At 51.4% G+C, this 15,831-nt stretch overlaps 1 protein-coding gene across 1 annotated transcript in view; it reads right to left on the minus strand.

The window, feature by feature from the left end:
* The window catches only part of Ctif (cap binding complex dependent translation initiation factor), a 261,280-nt gene that overhangs the window by 87,537 nt on the left and 157,912 nt on the right, over positions 1-15,831 (minus strand). Inside the window, exon 8 of the mRNA XM_059246296.1 lies at positions 690-1,176. Coding sequence (XP_059102279.1) covers positions 690-1,176 — 487 coding nt within the window. The remainder of the gene's footprint in view (positions 1-689; positions 1,177-15,831) is intronic.

Genomic DNA, 15,831 nt, shown 5'->3' on the forward strand with positions numbered 1-15,831 from the left:
ACCAGTGGCCCGAGAACACAATGGCTGTCTCTGCTGGGGTGAGGGACACAGCCAAGGAGTGGCGAGAACAGTGAGATACGATGTTGGCCCTCTGTTCTCAACTTGGGAGCTCTGGGCTGGAGGTGATGTGACGCTCTACACCCAGCTCTCCGTGGCCATGCACACTGGGAACATGGTTCCTTCTCTAAGCCACCATTCCCTTCGGGGTGACACAGTGACACTCGAAGAGCCCTGGAGCTTTCCTTGAGCCTTACCATGTAGTGTGGCACATGAGGGTAGGCTCCTAAGGGACCTCTTCCTTCTCTAGTCCCCTCTGGACCACCTACCTCTTCATTAATTAAGATGGGCCAATAGGGCCCATCTCTTGCCTGCCCCACAGCATCTGATATAATCACATCTAATTTCCCTGTGTTTCCAAGGCCTCGTGTGTGTATGGCGGGGAAGGACAGGAGATGAGGAGCCAGAATGTGTTGGAAGGATTCAAGTACAGCTGCTTGGCCTGTGGTGCCCCAGCGACACCCATGGCGACGATGAGCTGGTGTGGTGGGTCCACACAGCCACAGAAGCCTTGCATCCTTTTAAAGAGGTTCCAAGCCACGGGGCTCCACCCAAAGTCCACCCACCGAAGAGCCTACCTCTCAGCTGTCCTCCCGGTTCCAAGAGAACAAGGAAAAGTCAATTACCGGTACCTTTTCTTTTAGTCTTCGCCTCAGCCTGTCTTTGGAAGACTGGAGCAGGGTGATTTTGGGCCGCTCCCCGAGGCGCTCGGGAAGAACACTGTCTTTATGCTTGGTCTCAGCCTCTGGCCCCCCAGGCGGCTGTGGGGCTGGCCTCTCGGAAGCTGTTGGGGCCAGGGCGTCAGGGCTGCAGGTAGGCTCAAGGCCACTGTGTCCGGTGTCCCCGGGGGTATCTTCAAGTTTGGGGTTCTCGACGGTCGTGGTCTCTTTGGCGTTGCGGTGGCTGCCTGCTTCTCCCTTGTCCCCTGGTGGGTGCTTCATGTTGCCGTGGTGCCAGCGCCTGTTCTGGCTGTAGCCATGGTGGGTGGGCCTCCCTGAGGGGTGGGGCCCTGAGCCCCCCTGGTAGGATTTCTGGTGGTCCCTGTTGTGTTTGGCACTGCCTGGCTGATGGTCACCATGCTGTTGGGGCTTACTCCCTCCTGGAGGTCTCTGCTGCCGTCTACAAAGGAGAGCGGAGAGACAGAGAAGAGAGGTGACAGAGTGAACTGCTAGGACCTCTTCATCGGAACACCGGAGCAGGAGGTCAGTACCTAGCCCATTAGCCATTCTTTTACCACTTAGCCAGGCCCTCCGAGGAGCCATCAGAGAGGATGAAAGTCAAGCTTTCTCTAAAAGGCAGCATTTCATTCACGTTACACGATGTGCCAAAGTATGTGTTATGGAACAGACATCTGGAAGGACCAACAGAAGATGTGGTGAACCCTCCTGGCTCTGTCCCCTGAAAGCAGCATGATCTGATAATATTCATGCGTTGAAGCCCTAACCCCATTCTTCAGAAGGTGACTATCCAGGCCAACTGAGACTGTAGAGATATGAACACGTTAAGCCGAGGTTAAGGGCCCCCAGGGTGAGTCCTCAAACCAAGCTGACTTGGACCCTTATAACGACAAGCAATTTGTACATACACAAAGATATTAGGGATGCCACACATGCAGAGGCATCAGCTGGTATCTGCAAACCGAGAAGAGAGGGGGCAGGAGAATGCAACTCTGTTGATACCTCTGAACAGTGAGGGAAAAGGCCTGTGTCTTAGATATCCACTGGTGACCCTGTGTTTTGGCAGCCCTGGAATATGAATGTGGAGTGATATTTAAAACGTGGCTTTAGGCAGAGGGAGGCTCCCTAATTGCAAGACCATTTCCTTCCTTCCTTCCTTCCTTCCTTCCTTCCTTCCTTCCTTCCTTCCTTCCTTCCTTCCTTCTTCCCTCCCTCCCTCCCTCCCTCCCTCCCTCCCTCCCTTCCTTCCTCCCTTCCTTCCTTCCTCCCTCTCTCCCTCCCTCCCTCCCTTCCTTCCTGTCAAAAGCCCAGAGGGTAACCTTGGAAATGCCCTGACAGATAATGCTTGATCCTTAAAACTCCTGCCACCCTTACTTAGAATTTTTGGGGTGCCTAAGAAATGTCCCCGAAGGACAAGCTCTTTCCCAGCTTGTCTTGAAAAGTGTTTTGCTTCCCGTTCACCATTCCTGGGATTTCTCTCTCTCTCTCTGCCCAGCAGCTACCCCTCCAAGTGGGAAAAGAAAAAAGGTCACCCACCTGTCCACCTAAAGGAGGACACCATTTCTACATGGCTGGCCATCAAGGGTTCTAGAAAGCAGTCACCCAGGTCTTGCTGTGGTTTACCTGGATGTGGGGCAACCCGAGATGCTGCATCGGACTTGGCACCCACAGCCCTGATGGAACATGGAAGGGAAGCCCATCCTCAAGTGGCCCCTCTTGATTGGGCAGTTAAGCTACTGTGTGCTGGCTAGCTTCTGTCAACTTGACACAAGCTAGAGTCATCTGAAAAGAGGGAACCTCAATTGAGAAAAAGCCTCCATAAGCTCCAGTTGTAGGGCATTTTCTTAATTAGTGATTGATGGGGGAGGGCCCTTCTATTGTGGGCAGTGCCATCCTTGGGCTGGTGGTCCTGGGTTCTATAAGAAAGCAGACTGAGTAAGCCATGAGGAACAAGCCAGTAAGCAGCGCCCCTCTATGGCCTCTGCATCAGCTCCTGCCTCCAGGTTCCTGTCCTGTTTGAGTTCCTGTCCTGACTTCCTTTGATGCTGAACAGTGATAGGGAAGTGGAAGCCAGATACACCCCTTCCTCCCCAACTTGCTTTTTGGTCATGGCGTTTCATCACAGCAACAGAAACCCTAACTCAGACCTACTGGGATCAAAAGGAGGGCTTGATATGGAGCTTAGTTGGTGGCTCGGCTTTGCCCTGGGAAGCTGACCAAGAACACAGGTAGCACTTGGGGAGGGGCAGAGAAGCCTTTCTTCAGTCTGTTACCTTCTCAGGGCAAGTGACTGGTGGGTCTGACTTCTGTGTGCATGTGGACTATGAACCTTTTGAGAGGGAGGGAGGGAGAGAGAGGGAGAGAGAGAGAGGAGAGAGAGAGAGAGAGAGAGAGAGAGAGAGAGAGAGAGAGAGAGAGAGAGAGAGAGAGAGAAAGACACGCTGGGAATGGAACGTAAATCCTCACACACGCTGGGCAAGTGCTCAACCACTGAGCTGAACCCTCAGCCTCCTTTCTTCTAGATAAGCCCATCGAGGCTTCCAAAGACGCCAGACCTGTGCATTCGTCATGGGACCCAGAAGGCCACCTTCAGTCTGTCCCTCATTTATTCTGAGGTCTAGTTTCCTAAGAGCACAGGGCTGGATTCCCAGAGACTTCTGTGGAAACAACCACAGCGGGCCCATGTTCTCTGCCTGGCAAGGAGCCCAGAGGGCCACTGGAATCATGGACAGATGGGCTTGGGCCCTGTTCCCCAACCATGGTGGCCCAGGCTTCCCTGCTCTGGCCATTCACAAATATTTGTAAGTGGTAGCTGGGTGAGCTGGCTGCACCAGCATGCTGCCCTCTGTCTGTGTTTGCCGGTGCTAGGTTTCATTGATACTTCTGGCAGGGGCCAGCTGGCTGCTCCCCACGAGACCTGTGGGTTTGGGTTTGGCTGGGTCAGGGTGAGTTGCTTCGACTCCTAAAAGTGGGTGAGCGTGAAGGCCGAATCTGGTGTCAGACATGCGTACATGTGGTCTAGTTTGGGGTGCACTGTGCACACACCCACGCATTCACCACAAAGGGCAAATGTCTATTAATTTGCCTTTCCATTGTTGGAGCTGACCCTTACTTAGTCTCAGGTGAGGGGCTGGCTTAGGGGACGAGAACGAGTTCCACTTGAGCCCCTGGAAGCACCTGCTGTTAAAGACAAGGGAAAAAAAATACAGTCTCGGGATGGAAACGGTCAGTTTATGCTTTTTCTACCGTTCTTTTAGTTGATTCTTCTTTCGGTTCTGAAATCAGATGTTTATTCTGAAACTCCCTTTTAAGAAACAAAGTTCTCAGAACGCCCCGCAGCTGCATTTTGGGAGGTGAGTGTGTACAGAGAATAACTTCGAATTTTGTTCTTAAAAAATGGTTTTAACATCAGGCCAAAAAGAGACAAATGTTTCTCTGTTCATTTTTTTTTTCTTTAAATTTCATAATAGCTCCCAACCAGATAGTCCAAGGCCCACTGGCTTATTATAGTTCTCTCCATGTGGGACCCTTTACCACATAATTTGTAGGTCTGCTTAAAAAATTCTGAAAGTAAAATTCCTGGGCGAGTGACTTGGAAAGTCCACAGGGACTCGGGTTTCTTGTCTTCAGGAAAAGTGATGACTGTTCATCACAGCAGGGTACCTCTACCCCCCGCCCCCACCTCCACAGGACCTGTTCCTTGCAGCAGCTCCCATGTCCCCTGTCTAAGACTAAGATGAAATTCCGGGGCTCGGTGTCAGCGGCATTTCCCTGCAGCTCGGGGGCTGCTTTGCCTAGCATTGGTACACGAGGCCCAGAGACGGAGAGCCAACCGCTCCTCCGGCATCCATTTACAGGATGATGGGAACTCAGCTGGCAACACAGTACTATTTATTCCTCCCTGAGGGCTGGTGGGCATTGGAACATCCCCGTTCCCTTGACAGGATGCCGTAGATTCTCCCATCCTCCGTGGCTTTTTTCCCTCCCCCCCCCCCCCCCCCCCCCGTCCCCCCAGTGTTGGAAAGAAACTGTTTAAAACTGAAGTTTCTGCCAGTCAGGGAAGGTGCTCCTCTTGGAAGTGTGACATTTCACTGTGTGGGACACCAGACGGCCACCGGGCCAGCAGATGTTCCCTTCCTGTGGAGACACAGGAGCTTGCTGGCCCTGAGTACCACGTAGCAAGAGAAAACACTCCTCCTCAATTGTGTTTGGTTCACCCATCACTTCCTTGTTTAAATTGGCTCCATCTGAAGGTTGATCCACGTTGTCGCTGGACTCACTAAAGTATCCTTTGAGGGCCGTGTGTGAGTGAGTGAGTGGCATAAGGTGTCCAGTGTCCCTATGCACCCTCTCATCATTGCTCCAGGCCCATCCAGAGTCCAACAGCCCAGAATCCTGGCCTGATGTCCACCATGGTCACCGTCTCTGCCTGCCCACCTTACCCTGTTTCTCCCACCAGCCTGTTCTTCGGCTGCACACTGGACCAACAGCTCTCAGTGTCCTGGGGTTTGGTGGATCATAGCGGGGTCTTCAATGTCTATACCAGGGCTTAGAGACACTAGCCTACCATTTACAGAAGCTAGATCTAGCTAGGACCAGGGATAGGAGACAAAGGCAGAGAGACAGATTTCGCCTCCTCTCGGGGTTTAAGGCAGGCTAGCACAGAACGTGCAGAACCCAGAGCAAAGAGAAAAGGACAGTCCTCCATCACAGATTTCCGAGATTGTGCCAGGCACAGCCTAGTGTCCGGTCAAGCACAGGTCCTTCTAAGCACATCGTCCTGTGCAGTCTGCAGGCTGAACACCCTGTTGCCAGGCCTGCTCAGAGGGCTCCCAGAGGTAACAGAGGACTTGAGACTTCAGGGGAGCAGAGTTGCGGTAACAAAGACGGCCAACATATGTGCTGCACGGTTAGCATGCCAGGCATAGCTTCTCCTTACCCTCAGGGTAAGCAGGGCAGCAGTGGCATCAGCAGGGCACAGGGAGGGTGTCTTGTCCTAGTGTGCAAGTGGCCAGCAGAGCTTGGGTTAGAACTTGGTGGTCTGGCCCTTGCACATACAGTCTTGATTACAATGCTTTCCTGGCCCAAGATTCAAGTTTGTTCCAGGATCCTGGAGTCCGGGGTAGCTGGCAAACTGCTGCTGAATCACTACAGGCACTCTGCAGAACGTTTTGGCCAAAGTCACGGGTGGGAGGTGGAGTGGGGGGAGGGGGCCGTGGGTCATCCTGAGACAATGTGGGGTGCAGAGGGTTAGACAGGCAGAAGTAAAGGCTTAGGCATCAAGGGGAGGGACAGGAGGCGAGGGCCTGTGGGAAGGAGAGCTGTGGGGAAGACAGCCTTCCAGCCCAGGCTCCACTGTGTCTGGGGCAAACCACAGGAGCCACGCATGGCCTTGGGTTCCAATTGCACTGGGAACGATCCTTTGCCCATCTTGTCTGCGGTGCTTGTGGCTGGAGCCTGGGGGCTAGGGCTAGGGCCAAGTTTCAGGGTGGCCCTTTGGCTTCCCTTGCTGCCCCTTGGGGGAGGGCGGGCAGAGCCGTGGGCTCTATCTCGGGGGAGGGGGGTGGGGGGAGTAGAAGCTAAAGGAAATGGCTTTCCTGGGGAAACTTGGTGGCTCATGAGTCCTTGTTTCTCATCTCGCTCTTGTTGGAAACCAGGGCTCTTGGGTACCTTATTCGTCAATGCTTTCCTAGGTGGCTTTGGCAAGCCAGGCAGTGCCTGTGCCTTGGTATTCCTAGCTGTGGCATGGGACTACAGAACTCTGCTAGGTGCTGCTCAGTGTGGCTTCCCACCTCTCTGATTCCTGTGTAGTTACAAGGCTGGCCTGAGCTTTCAATGAAATAAAGCCCAGGAAAGCCTTTGGGGTACAAAGGCACGTTATAAATACGCAGTATTATTTTTGTTCCAGGATGAATCAAGCATTCCAAGAATCCTTGGCCTCAAAGTTCTGAGGCAGTATGATGTCATGGGAAGAGCACGCGGCTGCCCTTGGGAGCCGTCAGGCTCCACGTGAACCTGGTGGCATGGTTCCAGGGGAAGGCCCTCACTCTTCCACTTGGCCCAGCTAGGCCTTGCTGTCTCTAGGCCCAGCCTGTGGCCCCTCACTGCAGCTTGCTGGCATGTCTATGCATCTTTGAGTTATATAGTTATTGTTCTTTGAGCTGCGTAGTTATTTAAAATTGGGGGACTTTGGAGCCAAGCTCCCTGAGTTCAAATCTTGACCCTACAGTGTAGCTGAGCAACTTTGGACAAACTCCTTAACGTCTCTCAGTCCTTATTGTACCTGTGGAATGTAAACAAATAGAAAATGTATTTCCAGTGTTGAGTCAGGCACTGTTTTATCCATCAGACAGTCTAACAGTCCCCATAGGGCACCAGGTGGGCTGACACTCAGGAGATGCTTAGCATGCTCATCATTCTAAGCCTTTCTCTCTGCAATTCAGTGCATCGCCCCACACCCCTGGAGCATTCTACCTCCATCCCATGCCCAGGGCTGGAGGAAAAGTGCTACAGACAGAGGCCTGTGGCCAGCACAGGTGACCCAGACTGGAGCGAGCATCTTCATCTCTTACATATGCTCACTTATAGCTACATCTCCAGGAGACAGGAGTCCCACCTCATCTGCAGCGTGGCTTTCCACAGTCTAAATCACACACCTTAACCATGTTCTGAAAATACAACATGAAAAATTCCAGAGTTTACCACTCAGGGGTTGTAAGTCGAACGCTGTTTTCCTGTTCCGACCCACCTGGGAGGTGAATGGTCCCTGGGATGTATCCACATTGTATATGCTACCTGCCCATTAGACACCTATTATCTGTCTTGGTTAGAAGATTGGCTGTTGGGATACTGTAGTATTTGTGATCAAGTAGCCTGAATTTTTCTTAATAATGATCTCACAGCTCGAGAGGACTTACATGGGCAACAGAGTTATGCAAGGGAAAGCTATAAAGTACTTTAAGCTAAAAGATAATGTTTTTTACTTAATAAGGAAAGAATAAAACCCATACACCTTGGTTGCTAAGAACTTCAACAAGCATGAATCTTCTATCTGTGACATTGTGAAGGGCAATTAAACACACGTTAGCTTGCAATTGCACCTCAAACTGCGAAAGCCAGGTTCTCTTCAGTTCATCATGAGCATCTTTTGTCATGTCACGGGCACACAAGCTGGGTGGCCACAGCATGTAAGACACACAGAGCTGTTATTAGAATCCATTTTTGTTTTTTGTTTTGTTTTGTTTTTCGAGACAGGGTTTCTCTGTGTAGTTTTGGTGCCTGTCCCGGACTCGCTCTGTAGACCAGGCTGGCCTCGAACTCACAGAGATCTGCCTGGCTCTGCCTTCTGAGTGCTGGCATTAAAGGCATGCGCCACTGCCGCCCGGCTGAATCCATTTTTTTATAATGGTTCCAACTTATTAGTTGTTATTAATTTCTTTGTTCTTAATTTGTAAATCAAATTGTAACATAGAGGAAATGCAGGATAGCTACAGTTTCAGGAACCCCCTGGGAGCCTGGGGACTTGTCCTCTGTGGATAAGGGAGGAGTGCACATGGAGTGCTCCCTGTGACAGCACACACAAGCCTGTCTAATCCACAACGGCAGTCGTGAGCTGTCCCATGTGAGTGCTAGGAACGAAGCTTGAGTCCTCCGCAAAAGCAGTTTGTACTTTTAACTGCTGAAAGAAATGAAATGAATACATCTTCTGGGATAGCCTTGCCTGAGACCATATATTGCATTTAGAGCCTTCCTTTGCAACCTTTGACTCAGGTTATCAGTGTCTGGTGTATCTCAGGTCGCTACAAGACAAATATCCCTGATTGCAGAATCTTAAAAAATACAAGCGGCACTGTTGGGTCATTCATTGGAAGTCTATCAACAATAGCATGAGACGGGACTTGACATCTGGTGAGTTCTGAGGACGCAGCTAGGAAGACTTCTTGGAAGAGGAGGGGTTGGAAAGACGCACAGAACAGGGAAGACATTATAGGAGGAGAGATGCAGAGACACTAACAGAGGTTGGTATGGAGACAGGAAGAGGGGTAGGAGGACCACCCTAAGTTCTGTAGAGAAACTTTGCTCGGCTCTGGGTCAGGGTCCTGGGATGGGGGGTCGTGGACTAACTCTCTGTGGATAAAGAGGCCACATACAAGTCTCTCCTCCTTGCTCTGGTTGTCACTTTACAGGGGCCCACCATCCTCACAAAGGGCTCCCTTCCACTCCTGTCTGTTCATTAGCAAGGGGCAGGTCTGCCGGCCACAGAGCCCACGGCTCCCACATGAAAGGACACCGCAGGCACACGCCCCCATTCTGATGGATGTGCATATCTCAGGATGTGCAAGGAAGCCTTGCAGGTTAACCCAGATGATTTTATCTGATAAGCAGGCTGTGACTCTGAGGTCTCAAACACAGTGTCTGCCTGACAGACAGACAGACAGGCAGCAGCAGGCACCTTCCAGAGGGCCAATCTGGAACCTGGGGCCTCTGAGCATAGGTAGGTGCAGGGCTGTGCCCGGCAGCCTCAGAACACCCATGGAGAACATCTCAGGTTACGGGTGGACCTAGAGGGCACTAGGCCTTCCCTAGGGGAAGCAGACACCCCTGAGGTAGGGGAGGTCAAGGTGCCCCAGCAGGCCAGGAGCTGGTCGGGCTTCATGGGCTGAGGAGTGCCAGGAGCTCCCAGGCTAGGTAGGGCCCGGCTGCTGGCCACATTAATCCATTAGCCATCCCACAGCAGCCACCCTCCTGGGGCAGCCTCCTCCTCTCACAACTTCATTACTGACAGGTTCGCCGTCCCTGAAGGGCCATTTGTTCCATCCCAGGAAGGAGAGGAAATGCAAAATGGCGTTGACTGAGGCAGTACCTCCCTCGGGTTGCATTTTTCAGCTGGGGCTGATGGACTGATGAATCTGTGGTGAGACATGACCCCAAAGGACCTTCAACAGGCTCACACATGGCCTCATTCTCACTCCAGCCAGGCCACCTGGGGACATGCTTCCCAGCAGATACTCTCTCGGGGGTAGAGCCTTCTAGAACAGTAGGGACTCGTGGCAGACGTGAAGGTATAACCTTCACTTGGCATACCTATTCATCCAAGCAGCGGTGTCCCGGGGTACTCAGATGGGTGACAAGGACTTCCTCTTCTAGTGCCCAGATTCTGGGGGTGGGGCTTGGTTCTGGATCTCTTGCCTGGCACTCACGAGACTCTTGGTTTCATCCCCAGTATGACAACCATTAAGAAAATACCAACCAAGGACGAGTCAGGCATGTTGTGTTCTCTTGTAATACCGGCACTTGAGAGGCAGAGACAGGAGGATCACGAGGTCAGGACCAGCCTGGCTATTTCAAACAAACAAAAACAACAGCAAACAACAAAAGATCTGGAGGGATGGCTCAGTGGTTAAGAGCACTTGCTGTTCCTGCAGAGGACCGAGGTTTGGTTCCCAGTGCCCACGCGGCCTCCGGGGGCACCAGGCATACACATGATGCACACACATACATGTAGGCAAAGCACTTATACACATAAAACTAAAAAAAAAAAAAACAAGACAGCTCCCTGTGGTAGAAAGCCAACTAGCATATTTAGAAGGAATGATGAAATTTGGAAATGATTTGGTAACCATGATATTAACAACAGTTTCCGGCAAGAAGTGTCAATGGAGGCCACAGGATGAAAGGCTGAACACTGGTAGTCTCAAATGACGTCCCCACAGAATCACAAAAGGAAACCCTTGACAGCGGAGAACAGGCAGCCGCCTCTTTAACCAGGTAACCAAAATCAACAAAGGACCCAAGGACAGCATCGCCTCCTGACAGGCGACGTGATCTCACTCAGAGCCAATGACCTGAACCTGACCTCAGGGACAAGCCAGAAGAGCCAATGACAGAGAGACAGCACCTTCCTTAGTGCAGTCAAGGCCACGATGTCCTGAGGCCACAGAACTGTCCCGGGTTAGCAGACAGCAGGGAGACAGGAGTCCCGTGCCTGGGGAGACTGCAGGACCGACCACGGACAGGGTTTGGAGAGATTACCGCACACATTCCGCGCACCTTCAGTGGACTGGACTCAATGTCCTGATCCCGACCATCCTTCTGTGGTCAAGAAAAAGACTTTGTCTTAAAGGATCAGCCTGTGAAATGTTTGGCAGAAGAGGGCATTGTTTTGGCAACTCAGCTCACCCACAGACCAGAAAAGAGCGAACAAGCAGTGGGGGGGGGGGGGGGGGCAGGTTCCTGTTCGGCACTTTGAGCCAAGGGGAGACGTATGCTTCGCACTTCTCTGAGATTTTGTCTGTTCGTTTTGCTTTCTGAGACAGGGTCTCACACAGCCCAGGCTGGCCTCACACTTGCTTTGTAGCTGAGGATGAGTTAACATTTAATCCGGCACGTGCCACCATGCCTGGATTTACACAGTGCACGAACCCCAGAGCTTCATGCACGCTAGACAAAAACTCTACCCACCGAGTCATGCCCTCAAGCTCAACTTTTTTGAGATTCTGCAACAGTTACCATTAAAAATTTTTTGGTTAAAATGGAGTTGTGGAATGAACATTCTGGAAGAAATGGCAGACTCAGCCCAGGCTTGGCAAGCATTTTGCTTGAGTTATTTTCTGATGTTCAGGAAAACTAAATAAAATATAGTGAAATCATCCAACAAGCGACCCCAGACAGGCAGTCACCTCAGAGACGCACTTCAGGGCAGGTCTGTCGGTTCCGGACATGGCTCCCTGGGTCTCTGTGGTCTGTGCGTCACGGTGACATACAGGTCTGTACTGCATACTGTCTGTATGAGCAGTAACACCCACCATGGCACATCGGCTTGCCCTTCTGGATGAACTTGCCAGTTAAACTGAAACAAGACCCCGGATCCCAGGCTGGGCTTGTACGACACAGGTCAGGAGGCCTGCTACTTGGCGGATGGGAAAAGGCTGGATCTCCCATTATTTGTCTTTACCCTTGTGGGACCCGAGGCAGTCTAGGAACAGCCTCAGTCTGCCCTTGCTCTGGCCTTTGCATCTTTATAGCCATATATTATCTTGTATTGTACATTCACTGGCATTAAAAAAAAAAACTATTAAAACTATTAAGTTATTTGATATCAAACACGGTTTTCAGATTGATATGCGATTAGAAGGGAATACTTTCAACATAAGCTTTTTTGTTTTTGGTTTTTGGTTGTTGTTTGTTTTGAGTTTCAGAGAAACTGTCCTGATTTGCAGCCTCCTCCTAGCTCAGCCTCTGCTGTGCTGGGGTTACTGATGTGCACCAACATGAATGGCAATGCATTCTTTAGCAACATTCATAAATAGAGGAAAGAGTAAACTTTCCCCTCATTTAGCAGAGATGCATGCACCTTCATTTATTATGAGTTATGGAAGAAAAAAAAATCATGACTTTCCTATAAAGAAATTTCAAAACATCATATTCTTACATGGGCAGAACACCTTACGGCAAATGAGCAGAATTATCACCATCTCCATAGTCCTCCAACCAGCCTTTTAATATCTGTGCTCTTCAGTGCTCCCCCCCTTAACAAAGTCCATTATGGGTAGAAATGAAATATTTGACTACTAATAAAATAATTTAAATCTATCTAAAGCTTCAGATCGGCAGAGTGGCCCCTGGGGCTGCGGAGCGAGCCACTGGCTGATGGTGTCTGGGTGGGTTGCGGTCACGTCCATTCAGTGTATTGCTCCCAAGAGAAATGGACTCTGGAGCAGTCAGACTCGAGAAGCAGGGCCTCGAGCAAGGCCCTTTTTAGTGTCGGTGTGTCTGTTTCTCTAAGTCAAGTAGACACAGGAGAGCGGTGAAGAGTTCAGTTCTGAGGGCCTCTTGACTGTGGTGGTCGTCGTAGGGACCCATGGTCCTTCAAGCCCCTGCCATGCTTCACTTAGGGCACACCAGGACACTGGTCAACAGGACCCCACACCCCATGCTTTCACTGCCTCTGTGTATCAGGATCTGAGCCCAGAAGTGCCACCTCTCGTGTCCCCATGGCTCTTTGTGGCAGGTTCTGCCTCCTCCAGGTGACATGAAGCCTACAGCTCTGAGGGACATTCTGATCACTCTGTGTGTGTGTGTGTGTGTGTGTGTGTGTGTGTGTGTGTGTGTGTGTTGGGGGGTGGTGGTGCAGGGGGAAACGTCATGCCTCAAGATTTGGGTCTCAGCACCTTCTGGGACTGCCTTGGTTACATCAGCCCCTAGAGAGTGCCTTGTCTGTCCCTGGAACCTCTTCCTGGTGTGGAGAAGTCCTGTCTTCCTGTTGAGGACCAGTGCTCACGGCTCACCCCTGCAGGTAGGCAGGGCCCACTTTGGTCTCTGCTATGGCTGTCTGGCTCTCCTGGAAATAGAGGTTGAGATTCTTGCTGTGATCTGGGAGGAAGTTCTGAGCTAGGGGATGAAGGGAGCATGTTAGAGTATGGATGTCAGGTCTCAGGAGTCCTGGTGGCCTTCACTGGCTGCCTCTCTGTGGAGGCATGTATGTTCCTTCCTGGGCAATGTGGCCCCAAGAGAAGCCAGGGTAGAGTGAGTGTAGAAGACATAGCTTCTAGGCACCCACAGGAGAGCCCAGGCGGGACCAGACTGGGAAAGTGAGGCAGACAATAACTGGTTGATTTGCAAGGAAGGTGATAAGGCTGTGGGACCAGGTGGGCAGAGCTACGAGACTGGTATGGGTTCCGGGATCCACACTCCCAGCCTGGGTACCTGGGGGGATCTCTTTAGACAATTCCCATAGCACACACAGCCTAGCAACACGAACCAGGAGAGAGGAAAGTACCAGGAATGCTGGCTGGGCAGATCTTCTACAATCCACGATGACTATCAAGTATCACTGGGCTAAAGAAGGGACCACCTGGGCCCCAGTTTCCTTTTCTGTTACTATAACAACAAATATCAAACCAACGAGTGACCTTTGTGTTGTCCCATCTATGCCCACGGCATTGCCCAACAATCACAAATCAACCCGGCCACCAGCATTACATGTTTTTAGGTCAGACAGCAACACTGTTATCTTCATTTTATACACGATGAAACAATTCCAGACAGGTTAAGTAACTTGCCACGGTTCACACAGCTGGGAAGTAGGAAGCTGGGAGAATCTACACACTTTCTTATGGGGTTGCATTTGTGGACACACAGAGAGAGGTAGGGGCTAGAGAAACATCACAAACACAACTGGAATACGTCTACAGTTTTTGCTTGTTTTGAGACAGGCTATCATGTAGCCCAGGCTGGTTTCTCACTTGCTATATGGATGAGGATGACCTTGAACTCCTGATCTTCCTGCCTCTACCTCCCAAGTGCTTGGAATGAGGCCTGTAATTTATTTAATGATCTAATTTGGGCTGTTCTGGGATTCCACATATAGGGAACAGAAGTTAGGTGTTCCAAAGCCAGGATTTCTGTGATCTCTAGTGACACACACACACACACACACACACACACACACACACACACACACACCCCAAAAAACAAACAACAAACAAACAAAAACAAAAACAACCAAGGAGAAGGTGACAGTTTAGGCAGGTCACAGAAAAGCCCCCAAGTTGCCGAGGATATCCTGACTGGGTGGTCACACAGGTGTATAGGCGCCACCCACAGATACACTGAGCCAAGGGGAGGAGTATAGCAAGATCAGGGTTGAGCCTGGTAGCCAGGTTGGGTTTAGGAAGCAGGAGTGGTCCACCAGGGCCATGCATGGCCAGAGGTGGGATGGTCTGGGGACCAAAAACTCAGGCTCAAGACCAGAGAGGCAGCGGCAGGCAGGAGAACATGATAAATTAGCCTGAGACCAAGGCCTTCAAGGGATTAGATGCCAGTGGAGGTGAAGGATGGAGGCCTTCTTGGAGGAAGCCTTCACTGGAGGTTAGACACTGCTGGGCTGCAGTGCCCGGGTCGGGACTGGCAGGTCAGGGAACAGCTGTGTCCCTCCATGCTGGACAGGAAGAAGGGATCTGGTCCCAGCCAGACCTCTGCTTCACCGTGTCTCACTGAGCAAGCTATATAAGCATTGTCTGTCTTGGTTTGCTTGTCTGTGAACTGTGTATCAGAGTGCGCCTCATGTATGAATATTTGTAAGCGTCCTTCCAACACATATGTGCTCTCTGGGGATTTATTAACCTCTGCAGGCAGGCCTGGAAGGCCTCAGCCAGAGGCATCCAGGAGCCAGGCTGGCATCTGGGGATTAATGGGTGATGTCTGCAACTTGGACACCATCTCATTCCAGAGCTGGGTCTCCCACCAGCCTCTCAGCTTCCTGCGGTCTCTGCAAGGCCTGCCCTCTGCCAGGCCCATACTTGGAGTGCCACCCAAGCTGGGGCTTCTATACCCACGACACAGTCTCGCAGCCTCTACTGCTGTGCCATGAGTGGCAGCAGGTCCTCTGTCTCTTTAAGGCGAAGCCACTGCAGAGGGCCTTGGAACTTAGCTCACAGGCTAGAGCAGGAGGGCAGGGTGTGGCCACAGCAGGGCTGCCTGTGGTCTATCTGTCTTTATCCATTTAACAGAGTATGATGCCTTCCAGATCAACTGAATACTTTCCTCGAATCCCATCAAACAGGGACTCTGTCCTTCACAAAGTTGTCGAGGGCCACCGCTGAGTTTACCCGGCACTTAGCTTAGGTGTTTGGCTTGTCCCTCAAATACCTCCCTAAGCCATTTTTGCCTAGGCTCAAGGCCCACAGTGCCCAGTGCTGGCTGGAGAGGCATCTAAGCTAGGAGGAACCAAGTCTGTCTTCCAGCTGTTGAGATGTGAGAAAGACTGAATACCACCTGATCAGACTGAACCCAGGGAGGGAGGAGGACCCAAGAGACAGGTGACCGCCACCTAGACAGAGGTGATAGACATCCCTTCCTCTTCAAACCTGGCTTCTGGTGAAACTCTCGGGTCATCTAATGGGCTTCTGTCTGAGCCATAGTTGGGAAGACCTGGGAGGGACAGCCGAAGACGGTGGGCAGTAGCACCACCAGGAGCTGCAGGCCCCGAGGGAAACGGAAGTGACTTGAGCAGTGCTGGTCACCTCTTGCCTAACAAATACTCCTTGTGTGTTCACTATGCCCTGGTCTGCTTATGGGAAAGGAGAGAGCGCTCTGA

Source organism: Peromyscus eremicus, chromosome 19, assembly GCF_949786415.1.
Source record: "Peromyscus eremicus chromosome 19, PerEre_H2_v1, whole genome shotgun sequence".
In the NCBI taxonomy this organism is placed as follows: Eukaryota; Metazoa; Chordata; class Mammalia; order Rodentia; family Cricetidae; genus Peromyscus; species Peromyscus eremicus.